Source organism: Macaca nemestrina, chromosome 12, assembly GCF_043159975.1.
Source record: "Macaca nemestrina isolate mMacNem1 chromosome 12, mMacNem.hap1, whole genome shotgun sequence".
Taxonomy (NCBI): domain Eukaryota; kingdom Metazoa; phylum Chordata; class Mammalia; order Primates; family Cercopithecidae; genus Macaca; species Macaca nemestrina.
The window spans coordinates 51,139,400-51,157,866 of NC_092136.1; the positions used below are offsets into that span (position 1 = coordinate 51,139,400).

The 18,467-nt window shown below is 38.9% G+C and overlaps 1 protein-coding gene across 2 annotated transcripts in view; it reads left to right on the plus strand.

Annotated features, from left to right (window-relative positions):
• The window catches only part of LOC105486929 (proteasome 20S subunit alpha 1), a 122,532-nt gene that overhangs the window by 9,413 nt on the left and 94,652 nt on the right, over positions 1 to 18,467 (plus strand). For both annotated transcript variants that reach the window (XM_071075057.1, XM_011750070.3), the window contains exon 2: positions 17,022 to 17,207. In XM_071075057.1, the coding sequence (XP_070931158.1) occupies positions 17,187 to 17,207 (21 nt within the window). In that variant the 5' untranslated portion in view covers positions 17,022 to 17,186. The remainder of the gene's footprint in view (positions 1 to 17,021; positions 17,208 to 18,467) is intronic.

Here is an 18,467-nt window from a genome sequence, read left to right on the forward strand (position 1 = left end):
CAGGAAGTTTCTCTGGCCACATATTCATAATAATAACTAAAGGCTCCACTTCTGTTTACTTACTGGGATATAAGAATGAAGGTATATATTAGCTTTATTCCCTGCATACATTCACATTTGTCAAAATTCTGTTTCAAATTTTCTTGTGTACTACCAGCCCCTAAAACATGAGCTACCACTTCTTGTATCATGGGCATAGAAAGCCTGAATTTTGGCTAGGCACAATGGCTCATGCCTGTAATCCCAGCACTTCAGAAGGCTGAGTTAGGAGAATAACTTGAGGCCAGGAGTTCAAGACCAGCCTGGGCAACATAGTGAACTCCTGTCTCTACAAAAAATACAAAAATCACTTAAAAAAAAATAAGCCTAAATTTTACGAAGAGTTAAGTGGGATCTTCACCTTCAAAAAGCATATCCCCTTTGATTCCATTCAGCAAATATTTATTAATTTAAGCCCTGTCCTAGGTACCCTCGAAAAGTATGTGTTGCATGCATTTGTGTGTTGCGTGTATGTGTACAAGTGTTAGGATAGAATCAGTTGTAGATGGTCAGTGGGGAACAAGAAATACACAAATAACTGTAATACAAAATGGAATATCCTGAAACAGCAGTCCCAACCTTTTTGGCACCAACGACTGGTTTTGTGGAAGACAATTTTTCCACGGCCCATGGAGGATGATTTCGGGATGAAACTATTCTACCTCAGATCATCAGGCATTAGATGGAGCATGCAACCTAGATCCCTTGAATGCGCAGTTCACAAAAGGATTCATGTTCCTATGAGAATCTAATGCCTCCACTGATCTGACAGGAGGTGGAGCTCAGGTGGTAATGCTCACTCACCTGCCACTCACCTGCTGTTGTGCAGCCTGATTCCTAACAGGCCATGGACCAGTACCCGTCTGGGGGTTGAGGACCCCTGTCCTAAAAGATAGCCAAATTGCAATGAGGATCAGGAAGGGTGACATAAAGTAGATGAGATTTAAAATCTGTCTTAAAGGATGGGTAGGATTTAGATATAAGAGAGGATGGCATTGCAAGGAAGAAAAAAAGGCATAAAAATGAAAGTGTTCATGGAATCATTGTTTTATCAGAAGATAAAGTATGAGAATGACAACAATAAAAATATTATAAAGCAACTACAGCATGTGAGGTCCTCTAAGCGTCTTACTCTCATCCTCACAACTATCTGCCAGTAGAAATAATAATCCTCATTTTTACAACGTATGGGACAATTGAGATTAAGTAATTTGTGGGGCAGAAAGATTAAGTAATTTGTCAAAGATTACACATCTAGTAGTTGGTGGAGCCAGGATTTGAAACCAGGCCATGGAACTCCAAAGCTCTATTTGCTTTCCATTATAACAGTAATTGTTAAACTTTGGTACACAAGAATCATCCAGATAACTTTTACCCAGATGATAAAAATGCTGTTGCTGAATGCTAACTCCAGAGATTCTGATTCATTAAACCCGAGATGGGACTGAGGAATCTGCATTTCTACCAAGCACCTCAAGTAACCCTGAGGCAGGAGGTCTAGGAACCACATTATCCTGAGGTAGACCAGCATAGTTTCAAATAGACCCTGGAATAGATTTGAACATACTTAATGATGAGTGTTATGGACTAAATTGTGTTCATTCAAAATTGGTATGTGAAACCCTAAGCCCAATGTGTCTGTATTAGGAAATGGGGCCTTTAAAGAGGTAATTAAGGTTAAATTAAGTCCTAATGGTGGGGCACTAATCCAATATGACTGATGTCCTTATAAGAAGAGAAAGAGACACCAGGGATGGAGAGAAAAAAATATGAAGACACAGCAAGAAGGGGTAAAAGCTAAGGAGAGAAGCCTCAGGAGAAACCAACCCTGCCAGCACCTTGATCTTGAACTTCTAGCCTTTCTAGTCTCCAGAACTGTGATAAAATAAAGTTCTGTTGTTTAAGCTACTATGGTGTTTTGTTATGGAAGTCCTAGTAGAGTCATACAATGAGTTAAATTAACTTCCTCCTTATCCTAATCTATTTACATCTGTCATATATCAGGAGCTGTCCTAAAGAAGATCCCTAATTATCATCGCTATCATAAAAATTCACGTTTATATGGCATTTTATAATTTACAAAGCCTTTTCACATGCTCTGTTACACTTGAACTTTGCAACAGCCTACAGGGTAACCAAACTCAATAAGGCAATAGGACTTGCCCAGGTTTCTTACAAGTTGTAGAGCTGAGTTCAGGTCTCCTTACCCCAAATCCTATGCTGATTTTTTCTACATCACACTCACATGCATATGCATGCACACATATCATGAAGTATGATTAATATATAAAAGACCCATCTAAGGATATGTCTTTCTTTAGAGAGAAAATGCCTTTACTTGATTTTCTAGTTACGTAAGATACAGTTTCAAGAATTTAAGAGATGTGCCAAAATGGTAGTAACATAGATAAGATAAGAATACGGTACAAGATTCCTAATGTTCATTTTTCTTTTCAAACAATTGACTAGGCAGTAACAAAATGGTCTCATTTATATGAATTAAGATTATGCTTTTGCTCCTTCATGGCACACACTTTTTCAGTGGTTTTCTAGCAGTGTTTTGCTCAAATGCCAAGTGTTATAAATTTGTAGACTGCCACACTATACAAAAGATTACCAGTTAAGTAATAATAAAAACTGTAAATAGGGAAAAAAAAGTGAAAGAACAGTTAGAGATAGAGGAAGTGATTCCTTTACTTTCATTTTATTTTCCAGCACTTCCTCTTTATTTAAGTTAGCAAAAATAACATTTTTTGAATTGGTATTTGCAGAAAATAGTTCATAGAACACAGTCAACATTGTATACTACATTTCTGTAGATCCAGTACAGGAGGTAGATTCTAATTCTGTCTTCCTCATACCCTACCATTTTATTGTTAGCTAAGGTCTTATTCCCTGGTGGCATTGTGTTAGTTTGTATCCTCTGAGAAACAAATCCCAAAACAGAATTAGACGTGCAAGTGACTTACTGTGGAAAATGCCTATGAAAGGTAAGTGGAAGATAGCCAGAGGAAGTGGAGAGAGTCTTCAGACTGTGATGCAAGTCTCACAATAGGGAAAGTGGGGGAAAGGAAGGAGGATTAGGTAGAAAGAGCCTTATACTACAGCATCATTCTAAGAAAGTGTCAACCAGGCCAATGTGGAGTCTTCAAGCCAAAGTCACCTGTTAAAAGGAGTCCCTTATCTCACAGGAATGGGCCTACATTATACCCCTGCTGTTATTGACTAGGAGAAGCCCAAAAGAAGTATTGTCTCAGTACAGAAACGGGTAGATCCGGAAGAGTAAGGGTCCAGTAGTTACTTATGCTCTCTATAGCAGAATATTTGAGTGACAAATTTTCTTTTTTGAGAGAGAGTTTCGCTCTTTTTGCCCAGGCTGGAGTGCAGTGGCGCGATCTCGGCTCACTGCAACCTCTGTCTCCCGGGTTCAAGTGATTCTACTACCACAGCCTTCCAAGTAGCTGGGATTATAAGCGCACGCCACCATGCACAGCTAATTTTGTATTTTTAGTAGACACAGGGTTTCACCATATTGGCCAGACTGGTCTCAAACTCCTGACTTCAGGTGATCTGCCTGCCTTGGCCTCCCAAAATGCTAGGATTACAGGTGCGAGCTACCACACCCAGGCTGAATGACAGATTTTCTTGATTCCCACAGTCCACCTCTTTCTCTGGACAGATCTGCTTCTCTATGCAAATTTAGGGAACACATCCTCCATGTTTCCTATAGACTTTCTTCCTGAGGGAAAACTTAGAAGGAAGTTAGTGAGATGAACTAGAGCCCCATTGCTGCAGTTGGGCTTGAGACTGCAACAAGGTACTTAACCTCTCCCACCTCTATTATCCATTCCAAGTCCTCTCAACCTCAGCTATCACCTTGGCAAGTAATGGAAGCTTACCTTGTGGTGTGACCCAAACCTTCATTCCTGATGGGTCTGAGCCCTTGGCAGTCATACCCTTTTCGAGTCAGAGTTGTACATGTCCTTTCACAGCTACGGTGGGCCAAAGGAGTACCAGCAGGCTTTCAAGTAGATCACATAGGAGTTGCATACATATTCCTATCCATATTGTCTATAAGCAGCACTACCTCCTCCTGATGATCAGGGAGTCACCTGTTCAAATGTTTTTTGTGTGGTACTCTATACCCATAGATCAGACATTCTTTAAGCCCCTGGATTATGATTCTGGCTAAGGTACTACAATCAGGAAAGACAAGCCTGTACCCAGAATCGGTGAAAACAACCCTCTAGCCCTTTTAGTTGACTTAACACCAAGTGGCCAGTTGGTCTTATTAAGAAATAGTGATATAACAGCATTGATCTCTGTTTCTGACAGGTAGGACATTCAGAAACAGCAGAAGCTAGGTCAGCTTTGGCGATGGGAGGTCCATGCTCCTGGGCCCATGCATAGCCTGTCTCTGGCACCATGGCCACTTTGTTCATGTGCCAAAATGTCAGTTTCAGGGTAGCCAACAACAGAGACTGGCTTATATAAACTGGTCTGGTTATTATATCTGCTTCACTGTTCACAATCTCTTCCATGGTAGATACTTTCTGTTGGGCCATAATATGTCACACTAAACTCTTCATGTTTACCTGCATGCCTCTGTCCCAGAACTCCTTCTCTAAAATCTTCCAATTCTTTTCTTTCCAGGCCCCTGACCAGACAGCCAGGCCATTGGCTATTTCCCAAGTCTATATATACTGGGCCACTTCTCATTCCACAAAAAGTCAGTGACTAGGTACACTGTTTACAGATCCATGCACTGGGAAGATTTTCCCTCTCCACTGTCTTTCAAGGCTATCCTTGAATGTGTTTGTAATGCAGCCATGGTCCATTTTGAACTTGTACTCACATACAGAATAGACCCACCCAAAAATCAAGCTTAAGCTTCCCTTCTCCTTCAGTTGGTCATACAGGGCCCCCATATGACCATAGGAACAAGCTAGGGAAGGGTGCTGTTTCAGCTGTTGTGAATGGCATGCTGGTCTGGGCTACCTGCTCATGCAATTTGCCATGTCCCTTGTCCTTCTCAGGCTCAATCCTTGATGTAATTTTCCATATTAAAGTAGACTACTGCTGGACCTATACAGCTTTGTGATTTAACATATCCAGCAGAACCAAACTTGTAATGTGCAGTTCTAGACCCATGGTCACTTTGTGCCCCATGGTGAAGCACTCTGCCTCTACCAGTCCCAGTAACTCACCAAGAGCTTTTTCTCAAAAGACGTATAATTCTATGCTACAAATGGCATAGCCTTGCCCCAGAATTCCAGGGCCCTACATTGTTATTCTCCCAATGATACGTGCCATAAGACACTGCATGTTTTCCCACCACTGTCACCTCTAACACCATGAAATATGCTGGATTGTATGCCCCAAGTGGCAGCTCTGTTTGCAGTGCAGCCTGGACCTCTTCTCTCAAAGCTGGCAACTTTCTATGTCACTAGTCTAGCAGTATTCATAGGTTTGGAATACATCACCTCCAGAACCCAAAGAGGCCTACCAGCCACGTCATTTCCTTCTTTGTGGTGGCAAACGCAAGATGCAGCAATTTTCTTTTACTTTGAAGGGGATATCTTGTCATGTGTCTAACCATTGGATTCCTAAAACACTTCATTGAAGTTTCAAATCCCGGAATCTTCATAGGATTTATTTCCAATCCTCTGCAACACTGTGTCTTTACCAAGGCCTTTAGCATACTAGTGCCTTCTTGCTCATTCTGAACAATCAGCATAATGTCATCAATGTTAATGTATCAGAGGAATGTTCAGGCAGTCCAGATTTCTTCAGAGTATACTATGACAGAAGGTAAGAACATTAATATAGCTCTAAGGCAAAAGTGTAATTGAAGATTGTTATCTAATCCACAGGAATGTGAACAGTTTCTGATCCTCTCTTCTAATTGGAATAGAAAAGAATGTATTCATCATATCAGTTGCCACATACTATGTGCCTGAGGCCTTATTAATCTGTTCTATTAATTACACAATGTCCAGCAAAGCAACTGCAATTGGGGCTACTAATTGCTTGACCCCAAACTCCTAAAAGTCTGCGTAGATACCCAGTCTTACATACTTTTCTATCTAGAGCATCTAGGACCTAGGAGATATTCTATATGTATTTTATGAATGGATTAATAAATTGCGTATGACATTCAAGAAGGTGCCTACTAACTTAGGTTGATTTAGCTGATGACCTTAGCTCATAGGGTTATGAGAATTAAATGAGTTACTAAATGGAAAGTATTCACAATAGTGTTTGGCACATAAAAAGCATTTAGTAAATCTTATCAATTGTATGTTTCCAGGCCACAGAGAACCATCAGATATGATAGAGAGATTGACATTAAGCTAACTCCTTGACCAGAAGTTTAAATGAAACATGAGACACATGTGTTGGCCTTTAAAGTGAAAGAGTCTGCAACATTTTTCCTGAGAGTGTGAGGTTTCCAAGGAAAACTCAAAAGAAAACTGATTGTAAAGCTGGAAAGAAATAATTACTTATAGAAACAGATACTTTCATAGCTAGTGGAGAGAAAAAGGTGGTTACTATGTGCCAATTCATTACTAGCATTGCTATATTTAGGATAATTTTGAGGGCCGAGTGTGGTGGCTCATGCCTGTAATCCCAGCACTTTAGGAGGCCAAGGTGGGAGGACAGCTTAAGCCCAGGAGTTTGAGACCAGCCTGGGCAACATATTGGGACCCCATGTCTACAAAACAAAACAAAACATTGAAAAATTAGCTGGGGGTGGTGGCGCATGCCTCTAATCCCAGCTACTCTGGAGGCTGAGCCAGGGAGGTTGAGGCTGCCGTGAGCTGTGATGGTGCTACTGCACTCCAGCTGGGTGACAGAGTGAGACCCTGTCTCAAATTAAAAAAAAGAAAAGAAAAAAAGATAATTTCAGAAAATCTCAAAGTTAAAATTTTTGACAAATGCTTTTTACTAATAAAGCAAAGCATGATCTTGAAATAAAGTGAATGAGTACAATTATGCCTACTAGCCATTCCACAAAAATGGTGTTTTCCATTACCTAAATAACTATTTCCATGTAAAAATAAATTAAAAGTACACTCAGTTTTCATCTCTGACATAGGTCAATGAACCAGCTAATACAGGAAAATGAAAAGGTATAATAACAGGACATACCCTACTCTTCGTTAGAAAAAAAGAATATTTTTTCTTGTACAATACTGTGATTTGAGAGGCCTTAAAGCTGCTATTCTCTGACATTAGCTTTGTGGTCAAATTTTAAATGATCTTGATAATTCTCAGGAAACCCCAAGTTTCATAAAACTTTCCCAACAATTTTCACAATGAGAGCTGTGAAATAATTTCAGGGTCTCTAGGAAAGAACCCACGCTTGCTACTTTTAAGAAAGCTAGGAAGTGGGTTGTTGGACAAGATCTAAACATGGATTCTTTCATCTACAAAAAAGTTGAACCACTATGAAGAATTTCCAGTGGCCACTCTGTTATCAATATACTGTCTCACAACTAGGTTTAGATGACCTCAAAACTTAGGAAATTGCTTTGCTTCTTTATTGCCAGTATCTCTGTCTTTACAGAACCTTCCAGAATAGAATCACTAGATTGAATTTATTCCTCCAGTAAGTCAGTTGCTTATTAGCACTTTTGACATCCAGATGGTTTGAGACAAAGGCTAAACCAGGGATAATTCCCAAGTATAAACAGTGGAAACTCTCTTTTGCTGAGGGACTCTAGTCTACTGGGCTGTGGGCCAGGGCATGGGTTTCTTTTGCAACATCACAACACTGCTGTGGTCTTTTCTATAACCCTTGCAAGTCAAGTCACCTGAGAAGCCAAGAGTTAAACTGGCTGTACAGTCTGAACTGTGAAGTTTGGAAATAAATTCAAATGGACCAATAGCCTGGATCTGTTTCATGAATAAACAGAGGAGTTCAGGCTTAGGACCCTATAAAGTTAAGTCAATATTAGTTATAGAGGAAATCCTGTTTGTTCTTCTTCTGTTGTAATTGTCCTTTTAAAAAGAACTCAAGTAGAGCTTTGGGGTATGTTATAATGCTAAAAACATCCTTTAAACACACACATACACATACACACACACACACACACACAACACAAGTGTTTATAACCAAGAAGAAAGCAAATCACTGTTGTCCTTACTGTTAGGTACATGAGAATTAAAAGTGTTTGCTCAATATCCTTAAAAAATACAACTTAAAATGCCCTAACTTATGAAGTGGGAAATACTTATCTAGGTTCTGATGCCATATAGTCACCTTTTCATGATTATTACAATAAAGATAAGTAAGTTATTGCTATTAAAGCCCTTTAGTTATGCTGATTTGGCACAAATTTTTCCCAGTATTCATCACCTAGAAATTACACATAACAAGGTCTGAGTAATCCAGTGTTTAAACTTCTAGGGTACTAAGAGAGTGATTTCTAACCTCTTTGAAATTATGACACCCTATTTTGCCTGTTAGACATCACAACCTTCCTCGTGTTATACTGTTCCCACACACTCAAGGAAAACAATTAATCTATTATGTGATATAAAAAAACACTTAAATGAATTTAAATTAATCTTAATTTGCTTCAGGCTTTTACTTGTTTTTCTTTATAATTACCTCTTCTTTGAAGCTGAGTCACCCTAGGTTTAAGGCAAAATTAACCTCTCCTCTTGGTGTATTCTTTTAGCTCTTTATGCACTATGAATCTATATTACAGATTTTTTTTTTTGAGACAGGGTCTCTCTCTGTCACCCAGGTTGGAGTTCAGTGGCACTATCTCAACCCACTGAAGCCTAGATCTCCTGGCTCCCCCACTTCAGCTTCCCAAGTAGCTGGGACCACAGGCGTGCACCACCACACTTGGCTAATTTTTTTTATTTTTTGTAGAAATAAGTTTTTGCCGTGTTGCCTGGGCTGGTCCTGAACTCAAGCAATCTGCTTGTCTCCACCTCCCAAAGTGCTGGGATCACAGGTGTAAGCCTCCACACCCAGCCTATATTACAGTATTTTAAAATCATATTTTTGTTGATTAATTTTAAGTCTTTCTCCCTGGCTTAAATGTAAGGGCCATGTTTATTCATCTGTTTTCCAGAATTTCTAGCACAGTACTTAATAAAAAGGGAGAGTCAATAGATGTTAGATGAAGGAATTAGTGAATGAATGAACAATGGCTGTGGAGGCAGAAATATTCCAGCATGTCAAAAATATCAACCCGAGAATTATTATTCTAGTAGTTTAAAGATATGCCTGTATAAGATCATCTGTTACAGAACTTAAATCCAGTAAGAAAATGGATTCAAAAATACTTTATAAACTGCAAAATCATACACAAATGTGAGCAAATGTCACTGTTACTTACTCTTTAGTATCCTTCAGGGAATAGTTTCTGAATTTGTGAATCAAACTTTGAAAAAAATAATGAACTTGACTCATTGGAATAGTAGGACCATGAAAGGAATAATAAATGGAAGCCAGTTGACAACAAGTTGTCGTTTGGTTGTAATGTAATGCAGTGAGAGTTCAGTTTTGGAAAACCAGGCATTGGTGAGGTCTTTCAAATACTAATTTTTGTATCCTGGTTTATAAATGACCATTTCTTTAGATGCTTAGGATTTGGATAATTCCATATAGTATTCCCAGAAATATGTGTTACCAGGTATAAAACATACAGGCTTGATTGGTCAAGGAAACATGTCTTACATTTGGATAACTCTACTGAGAGGCTAAAATAACTGATTCATTTTTGAAGTGACCACTGATAGTAAGCTTCTGCAGTTCTAGAAGAGGCAATAAACATATCAGGGCAATTTGACAGGCTACTTGGTTCAAACAGATGTTAGTGGTAGCCAAAGTTCACAAATTATGTCAATGAAGCTGGATTCCATTAAGTCAATAAGTAACTAAGGAAATAGTTAATTGAGATACAATCACAAACTAGAAAAGCAGGATAAATTAAAGAAGTCAGAGGAATAATCACATTTTTCAATAGTCACATGCTATCAGACAGCAGAATCTGATGTCTAGAAGATAAAGCAGGCAAGATTTCAAAAATGGAAAAGGAGGCCATAGGCTAGAGCACGAGTAATTCCATAAAAGCGGTCAAATGGGAATCTTTCTGAAAAGCAAATGATGCCCTCACAGAAGAAAATTGCCTAAAAACTACTAGAACATAGTTTCTATGCTGCAAACATAATCTGGCCAAAGTCACACAGCTAGTTAGTTGCAAAATGGATTTTCAAACCCAGGTTGACAGCAAAGCCCATGTCCTCCACACTGTACTTCTCTCTCCTAGGCAAGGAATAATCAAGGTATGTGCCGAGCTGCCAGGCTGTGTTGTTCCTTACACCTTTCCTGATTTCAGTTTCAGTAAAGCCGTGAGTCACAGCAGCAGTAACAGTAAGAAGCTTTCAGCTTGAACAGCTCACTTGTTAACCCCCTGTATATATATTTAAAAATAAAAGACAATAAAGAGGCTGAAGATGAACTCAAACCAAGTCGCTGAATTTCTGAAGCAGCTAACCTATTTCTGAGCTAACAGTCTTAATGTGTATTAAGTTCTTACTTCTGTATTCTCTCAGAATTAGAGAGAAATGTCTATTTATTCATTCTTTCATTTAACAAGCAATTATTGAGTGCTTACCCTGTGCCAGTCACTGGAGAAACACAGATTAATAGAAAAAGATTTCTGCTGTTAAGAATCACATAGTTGAGGAAGGAAGAGGGAGGTAGAAACAGACAAGCAAATGATTATGGTACAATGTAGCATTCATATTGAGAACTAAAAAAAGAAATTAACAGTAATAAATATAGGAATGCTACATTGGGGGAAATATCCCTTCCCAATTTTTGGTGTTTCCTTCCAGATGAAGAAGATTCCACTAGTATGGTATTCCCTAAACTTTGTCCACCCCTCAACTCTTTCCTTCCCAGAGGAGGAGAAATTACATAATCTGATTGATTAGTATGAAAAAAGAAAGTGAGCATGCAACACAGGCCCCTTATTCCCTCCCTCAGCACCTACTCTCAGCAGGCAGCCTGAAAAGAAGATAACTTCTGTTCTTCCATGCCCTATGTTTTTCAGAGACTGGCTTCATGTAAGGAAGCCTAGAGAAGTCCAGCATTGTCTGTGAGTAGGGGTTCACTATTTTTTGTTCATAGATAAAAACCACATTCTCCACCATCAGTTTAATCTGTACTAAATGTGTTATTTCTCAAGAGGCAATATAATGTAGTGGTTAGGTGCATAGACTCGGGAGCCAAACTAGTTCATACCCTGAGTTTGCTACTTAATAATAGCCACGAGACTTTGGGTAAGTTACTTAACCTCCCCAGGGCTTCAATTTCTTCACCTACAAAATAGGGCTAATAGTATCTACTCATAGGATTATGTGAGGATTAAGGGAGTTAACATATATAAAGCGCAGAACAGTGCCTGTTACAAAATAAGCGCTCCAGTTGTTTGAGCTATCATTACTATTGTTATTATTTTAACCTTTATCTATTGTAATCTTATTTCTCAATTTGTTGAAAACTCAAGCAGGAAGAAGTGCTATTAATATTTATTGGGATCTGGTCAGGCACAGTGGCTCACACCTGTAGTCTTAGCACTTTGGAAGGCCTAGACAGGCAGATCATTTGAGGTCAGGAGTTCGAGACCAGCCTGGCCAACGTGGTGAGACCCCCGTCCCTACTAAAAGTATAAAAATTAGCCGGGCATGGTAGTGCTTGCCTGTAATCACAGCTACTCAGAGGCTGAGGCACAAAAATAGCTTGAGCCTGGGAGGCGAAGGTTGCAGTGAGCCGAGATGGCACCTCACACTCCAGACTGTGCGACAGAGCAAGACTCTGTCTCAAAAAAAAAAAAAAGAAAGAAAAGAAAAGAAAAGAAAACTGCATTGGGATCCTCCAACTCTCACCTCCAATAGTTAGGGAAGTTTAAGAAATCTTACACAGTTCTTACAGTCGTTGCCCTTTTGTTTATAGTTCTTGGCTCTTTACCGGATGAAATTTGGAAGATTGTATCAGTGAGTGCCAAATGCCAGGCCAAGCATCTCAGACTTTAGCCCAAATTGGTTTGAGGTTGACGCCTCTGATTTCCATGGGTAAGGCAGGCAGGCAGCTCTTTACTTGATTCTCAAAGATTAATCCCATGTCCCTCAGGTTATCTGCACATTCCAGAGATCCCCTCTTGCTCTGGCCTCTGCGTGTCCTACTGTGGTCTTTGCAAAACCCTCCTAGGAAGGGAAGGCTCTTTCCTACCTAGTCACAATGATTCTTTCCCTGGATTCAGATCTGCCTTTCAGGAATTCAATGAGGGAAACAAACAGGTAAGCAAAAACAATTGGAATACAGTGTATTAAGTATAGTTTAAAAGAGATCTAAATGGTACCACAGAAGTGGACCAGTCAGGACAGGAAACAGATGGCATACTGAAAAGGAGTGATTAAAGAGAGTTTAATAAGGAAGTTATTTACAAAGGTATAGGCAATTAAGGATAGTGAAGCATCAACAGTGAAAATTGCTCCTATTCCTAGGCCTGAAGAGACAAAGGGAAAGAGCTATTACCAAACTTCAGAAAGAAAGCTATAGGAGAGAGCTACCTCACAGGAACTCTGTTTCAGTTAATCCAGCACCTGCCAGTCCAAGGCCTGGAAGAGAGGGATGTAGGGAAATATTACAATCATACTTTTCCGTCCTCTGAGTTTCTTTCAGGGTGTCCCACTGTTCAAATCTACTGGAAAGTCAGAGGACAAGGAAACCTGTTACTGTCATCCAAAGAGGTCAACCTCTGAGGACGCAGGGCAAGTAGAGGATGTTGGAGAGGGGATCTCAAGTGGCCAGCAAAGAACAACCCAGCACAGAAGCAAAGGAACTAACACTTTCTTAGGATTTCAAATAAGACCTTTTAAAGGAGGTTATATTTGAGATAGGCACTGAAGGATAAGTAGGGGTTTACCAAATAGAGAAGTGAGTAAGACATTTTAATCAAAAGGATAGCATTGTCAATATCTCATAGATATACAAAAGAACTTGCATGGGGTATATATTCAGACAAGCAATCCCATTTGGCAGAAGCACATGATACTTCTAGAGAGATGGGTCTGAAAAGAAAAGTTAGGATCAGACTTATAAAGGCTCTTAAATGCCAGCTAAAATGACTAGACTAGATCCTGTAGTTAATGAGGATCCACTCAGAAGCTTTCAGAGAAAGAGAGTGACATGAGCATAGTTAAGTTAGAAAAAGATTCCTCTAATGGCAGTGTAAAGGATGGACTAGAGTACTGAAAGACTAGAAGCAGGAAGATCATTTGGGGATCTTTGCCATAGTCCAAGCAAGATAAAGGTGAATGACACTAAAGCAGTGGCAGTGATAAGGAAGCAAAGATTCTGGGCATTTTCTGAAGATTTAATGAACAGAACTGGGTGACCTAGTAACTATGAGGAATGCAAAAAAAGACAGGCTCTAGATAAGAATCAAATTTCTAGCTTGAGAAACTAGATCTATGGTGGTACTATTAATTAGGAGAGAAAATTCAAGCAGAGTAGCTTTGTGTGAGACTGCATAGATTTCATCTTTCTGAGTACTGAGTTTATTGTGCCTATGGATCACTAACAGAAATATCTAGTTGGCAATGAACAATAGAAGGTCAGGACTCAGAAGAGAGATCTAGGAGCCAGATATACAGTCTGGAGAAGAACAATTCATTGTTTGGGTTTTTTTTTTTTTTTTTTTTTTAGCCTATGTGAAACATACTCACCAAATTTTTCTCAACCTCTATAACTAACAAAGGAAAAAATGTTACTCATCATGTAATGAAATAAACCACAGAGTTAGAAATAAATCCACTGATGACACGTCTTACTAGGGAAGAGTTTTTCATCTGTTTGTTAATAATAGAAACTCATAACTCAGAATTGCATAGTAGTTTAGGAGTATTCTTTAAAAAAAACCCTCAGTTTTTAAAACTGAGTACTGTTTGCTTGTTATATTTAAAACTTGTTTATTTTGTAAATAATATCCAAATTTTCCATAAAAGCTTCATTTTATTATTTAAACCCATATCCCAGTGACATGCAATTGTTCTTCAACTGAGACATTTGATAATACTGTGACAAGCAGAGTTCTTTTCTTCATAGTAAGTTCAATATAAATATTTACTGGATGAATGGATAGGTAGAAGGATAAATGAAAGCAGCAGAGTGTGATAAAGTAATTTTGATTTTGTTATAAATTTGATATTCATATATAAATGTATGAAAAACCATAATCAAGAGAGTATTACAAATAGTCTACTTTTGTTTCATTTGTGGAAGATGCCAGAATTATTTAGACAACTGCCTATTTCTCCTTTGTGTGCAGAGGCCTCAACCACCTTACTTAAAAAGAACTAAAATACTGTTCCAGTTCTTCGCTGTGTAAAATGAGCATAGCTATAGGGTTTCACTACTTTACTTCTTTTGTGTAGTTTACTGCATAATTATTTTGAAATCTCAGAAATATGGTTCTGATTATCTGAAACCAATGGAAGTCTGTCCTTAATACCATATAATTAGGCACAGTAGAACCAATTGATTTTTGGCCAGGCACAGTGCTCACGCCTATAATCCCAGCACTTTGGGAGGCCAAGGTGGGCAGATTACCTGAGGTCAAATGTTTGAGATCAGACTGGCCAACATGGTGAAACCCCGTCTCTACTAAAAATACAAAAAATTTAACTGGGCATGGTAGTGCACACCTGTAATCCCAGCTACTTGGGAAGCTGAGACACGAGAATCACTTGAACCTGAGAGGCGGAGGTTGCAATGAGCCGAGACAGTGCCACTGCAGTCCAGCCTGGGCACCATCTCAGCTCACTGCAACATCTGCCTCCCTGGAACAAGACTCCATCTCAATTTTTTTAAAAAAATATTTTTAACTCCTAACTTTATACATGACCAATATGTGACTTAATAAACCTGTTTAAAATTATTGACCTTATTACTTTATTTTAAATTATTGACTTTATTACAGGCTTTGTTAAAATTCTCTATTCAAAATAACTTTAGAAAAAATGTTCTGTTTTCGTGGTTGTCCATCCAGTGAAATTTGGAATGAGTCATTAATACACTGCATAACCATGTTCCTTCCCTACCTCCATCTTAATGTAGTTCTTTGTCTTCAATGGGCACAGTCAACACTGCATCTTTTATCACTCATCTGCCCAGCCCGCCCGGCCCACAAAATAAGTGGGAAGATTTCTTCCTAACTCCTGCCCTTTCTAAGAAAGGAAGCATAGACACATGGTGTAAAGAGGACTGGACCTAAAGTTAAATTATGACCAGGCCCAGTCACCCGTGGATCATATGATCTCTGGGTCAACAGAGCCTACTCTAAATGACTAAGTTAAAGGTAACAGGAAGATACAGAGGATACTAAAAATGCTTGACAAATTTTAAATTTCTGTTGAATATTTCAAAAATATTTCATTTATATCTCTTTCCTAGAGGGTACAGTCTATGTCCTAGTCATCTACGTATTTTTCTTTTCACCTAGCACAGTATCAGTTGCCAGTAGAATGAATTAAGGAACTGCTCCATACATTTTTTCCTTTCTAATTTTCTGTATTATCTAATGTTTCTTTAATGCAGATAAACTGCTCATATGATAATTATATGTCTCTTTCCTGTCTTAAATGTATATATTTTATATAGATATATGATATTATACACACTAATACATATATGATCATACTTACAATGGAAAGAAAGGAAATAGTTTAAAACTGACTTATGAATCAATACATAATATAATTTTGACATCTTATGAGAATTGTGTGTTATAGTACATAATATTTAAACACAAATTATATATTTCTGCTCTTCTAAACACATGGTTAGCAAAAACTGAAATGAATGTTTTGTTTTTCTATGACACAACTGGGTGAAAAGCAGAACTACACATAAGTTTCATAATAAAACTTCACACCACATCATGCTCGTCTGTTGTCAGATTTTGTTACATTCCCCCTACCTCAACCAAGACTCCCTGGGGCTGGCAAACAGGGCAAAGTTTGAGTCAAAACCATGCACTTCCTTTCAGCTTTAGGGATGCACTTAGAATTTTGGGGAAAAGCAAAAAAACAGCTGTTTTTTCCTCTAGATGTGGCAAGTCTGTCACTTTCAGTGTTTATTCCAACTCCAAACTCAGCACAAATAAAGACAATTGCCTGGGAAAGGAAGCGGGTAGAGGCTGGAGAATCCTAAAGTTCTATTCCACGCAAAATAAGGTATCAATGTTATGAGACTCCCTTGAAAAGAGACAAAGTTGGAAAGATGGCAGACCGGAAAGGGAGAGAAGGAGAGAAGAGAGAGAGCAGGGAGGGAGGGTGGGAAGAAGGAGGAAAGGAAGGAACAATCTAGTGAGGAGTATGTGTCATAACCAAAGATTAGGATTAACCCATTTCTGTGGTCCTGAGATCCAAGAAAAAAATGCACACCTGACCTAACTGTATTCCTTTGTCAAGAGGCCGGTTCCATACCGGAGACAGGTTATATTCATAGATGATTTTAAGGACAGTTTAAGGCATAGAGTTTTACTCTAAAAACTGAGAAACAAAAAATCCATCATTGTAGAATTTGTTTTGTTGCCCCATCTCTACTATTTATACTTTTCCACTTTAGCTATGCATAGAACATATCTAATTTTCATCTCAACTTTTCAATTCTTTTGCTAAATAATAGTTAAAATTTATTGAGTTCTAACCTCATTTTAAGCACTGTGCTAAGTATTTTACATACTTTCATGGGGAAGCACTTATTCCTCGCTTTTGATATTTCCCTCCACATGGGGAAACATCCATTAGAATAACTCGCCTGGCCTGTATCTACTTACTAACCCCCAGGACAGGAGAAGAGAGTTTGATGAGTTTGAGATGAGGAACAGGATGTATGATGAAGATCTAATATGACTCATGTTCCTTTTCCCTTCTTCATTGTCTTTCAGATATTCCACCCTGCAAAAAGCATGTATTCATGGTCAGCTGTCAGCAAGGCCAGTAGCAGAGTGGTAAAGGCCTTGGCCCTGCAAGGTTGAGAAAAGACAATGACAAGTCAAATCCAGACCTACATTGGATGTTGGTCTACTAGGTGACTGTCTCCTGGAAATGTTATGCAGCTCAGCAAGGTGAAGGTGAGAATATCTTTGTTTTTTGGTAAACATGGAATGCATAGATTTCACATCTCACTGTGTGAGACCCCACAAAACAAAACCTAGAGAAGTATGTGAGAAAAATGCATCTCTAGGTTAGAAAACAAACAGAGAAAAAAAGAAAAATGTCTGTGTAAGAAAGTAAAGGAAAGAAGTTGCTCAAATCCAGCAAATCATACCAGCCTTGCCATAGACACGAAAAGAAGGGATCAACCTAAGTTACAAGGTGAATTATCATAAAATCAAATGAGCCTTTCTGAAAAATAGTCATGGGACAAAGAAGGGATATATAACACTAGAGGCTTAACCCTTTCCTGCAGAGAAAAAAATGTAACTGAAAGAAATGCCACTCAAGGCTTGTGACATTCAAAGTGAAGACAAGACAAGGTCTTATGTAGTACATGACATAGGTGTAGACACTCACTAGACTGAAAGGAGTACTTGTTTCCCAAGCAGCTTTAATTCACATCTCTGCTGAGGGTGATTACAATAGTAGGACACAGGAGGCAAGTCTTAGGCCATAGCAAGAGGTACAGGCAATAGCCTCTGTGGCACAGGATTGAGATACCTGTTCATAAGACTTCACGGAGGCTGTGTCACTAGACACAGCCCCACTCTTATCAGCATGAGGTGCCAGAAACGTGAGACTCAATGGGAAAATAGAAATTAAGAGGATTTGAATATGTTATAAAGGAAAGGCACTTCAAGTAAAACATATTAATTGAGGCTGCCATCATATGAAGATTTTAAAACTTTTATAGAAGCCAGAAGTGTTGCAAATGCTGCTCTCTGAGAAAGCAGATAGTATGCAGAAGTAGCTCTTCCTCTGATACTGGAAGTAAAAGATTACCTTCTTGATGGCTAATTTCTCCCAACTGAGTTTAAGCTCACAATTTCCTGACTCCTGAAAATTGGCTGTGACTGCCACCAAACTGTATCCAGAAACGCAACCATTTGTCACCTCCCCTGCTATCACTTTGGTCCAAGCCACAGTCATGTCTTCTTTAGATTATTGCAACAGTTTCCTAAATGGTCTTCCTGCTGCTGCACTTACCCTTTAGAGTCTCTTCTCAGCAGAGCATCCAGGTGATCTTGTTAATTCAAGTCAGTACCCTCCTCTGTACCCTGCACTGGCTTCCTATCTCATCAGAGTGAGCACTACATGGTCTGCCCTCTGTGTCTCCCTGATCTCATCTCATCACTCTTCACCTTGCTCACTGTACTCCAGCCACACAGGATTCC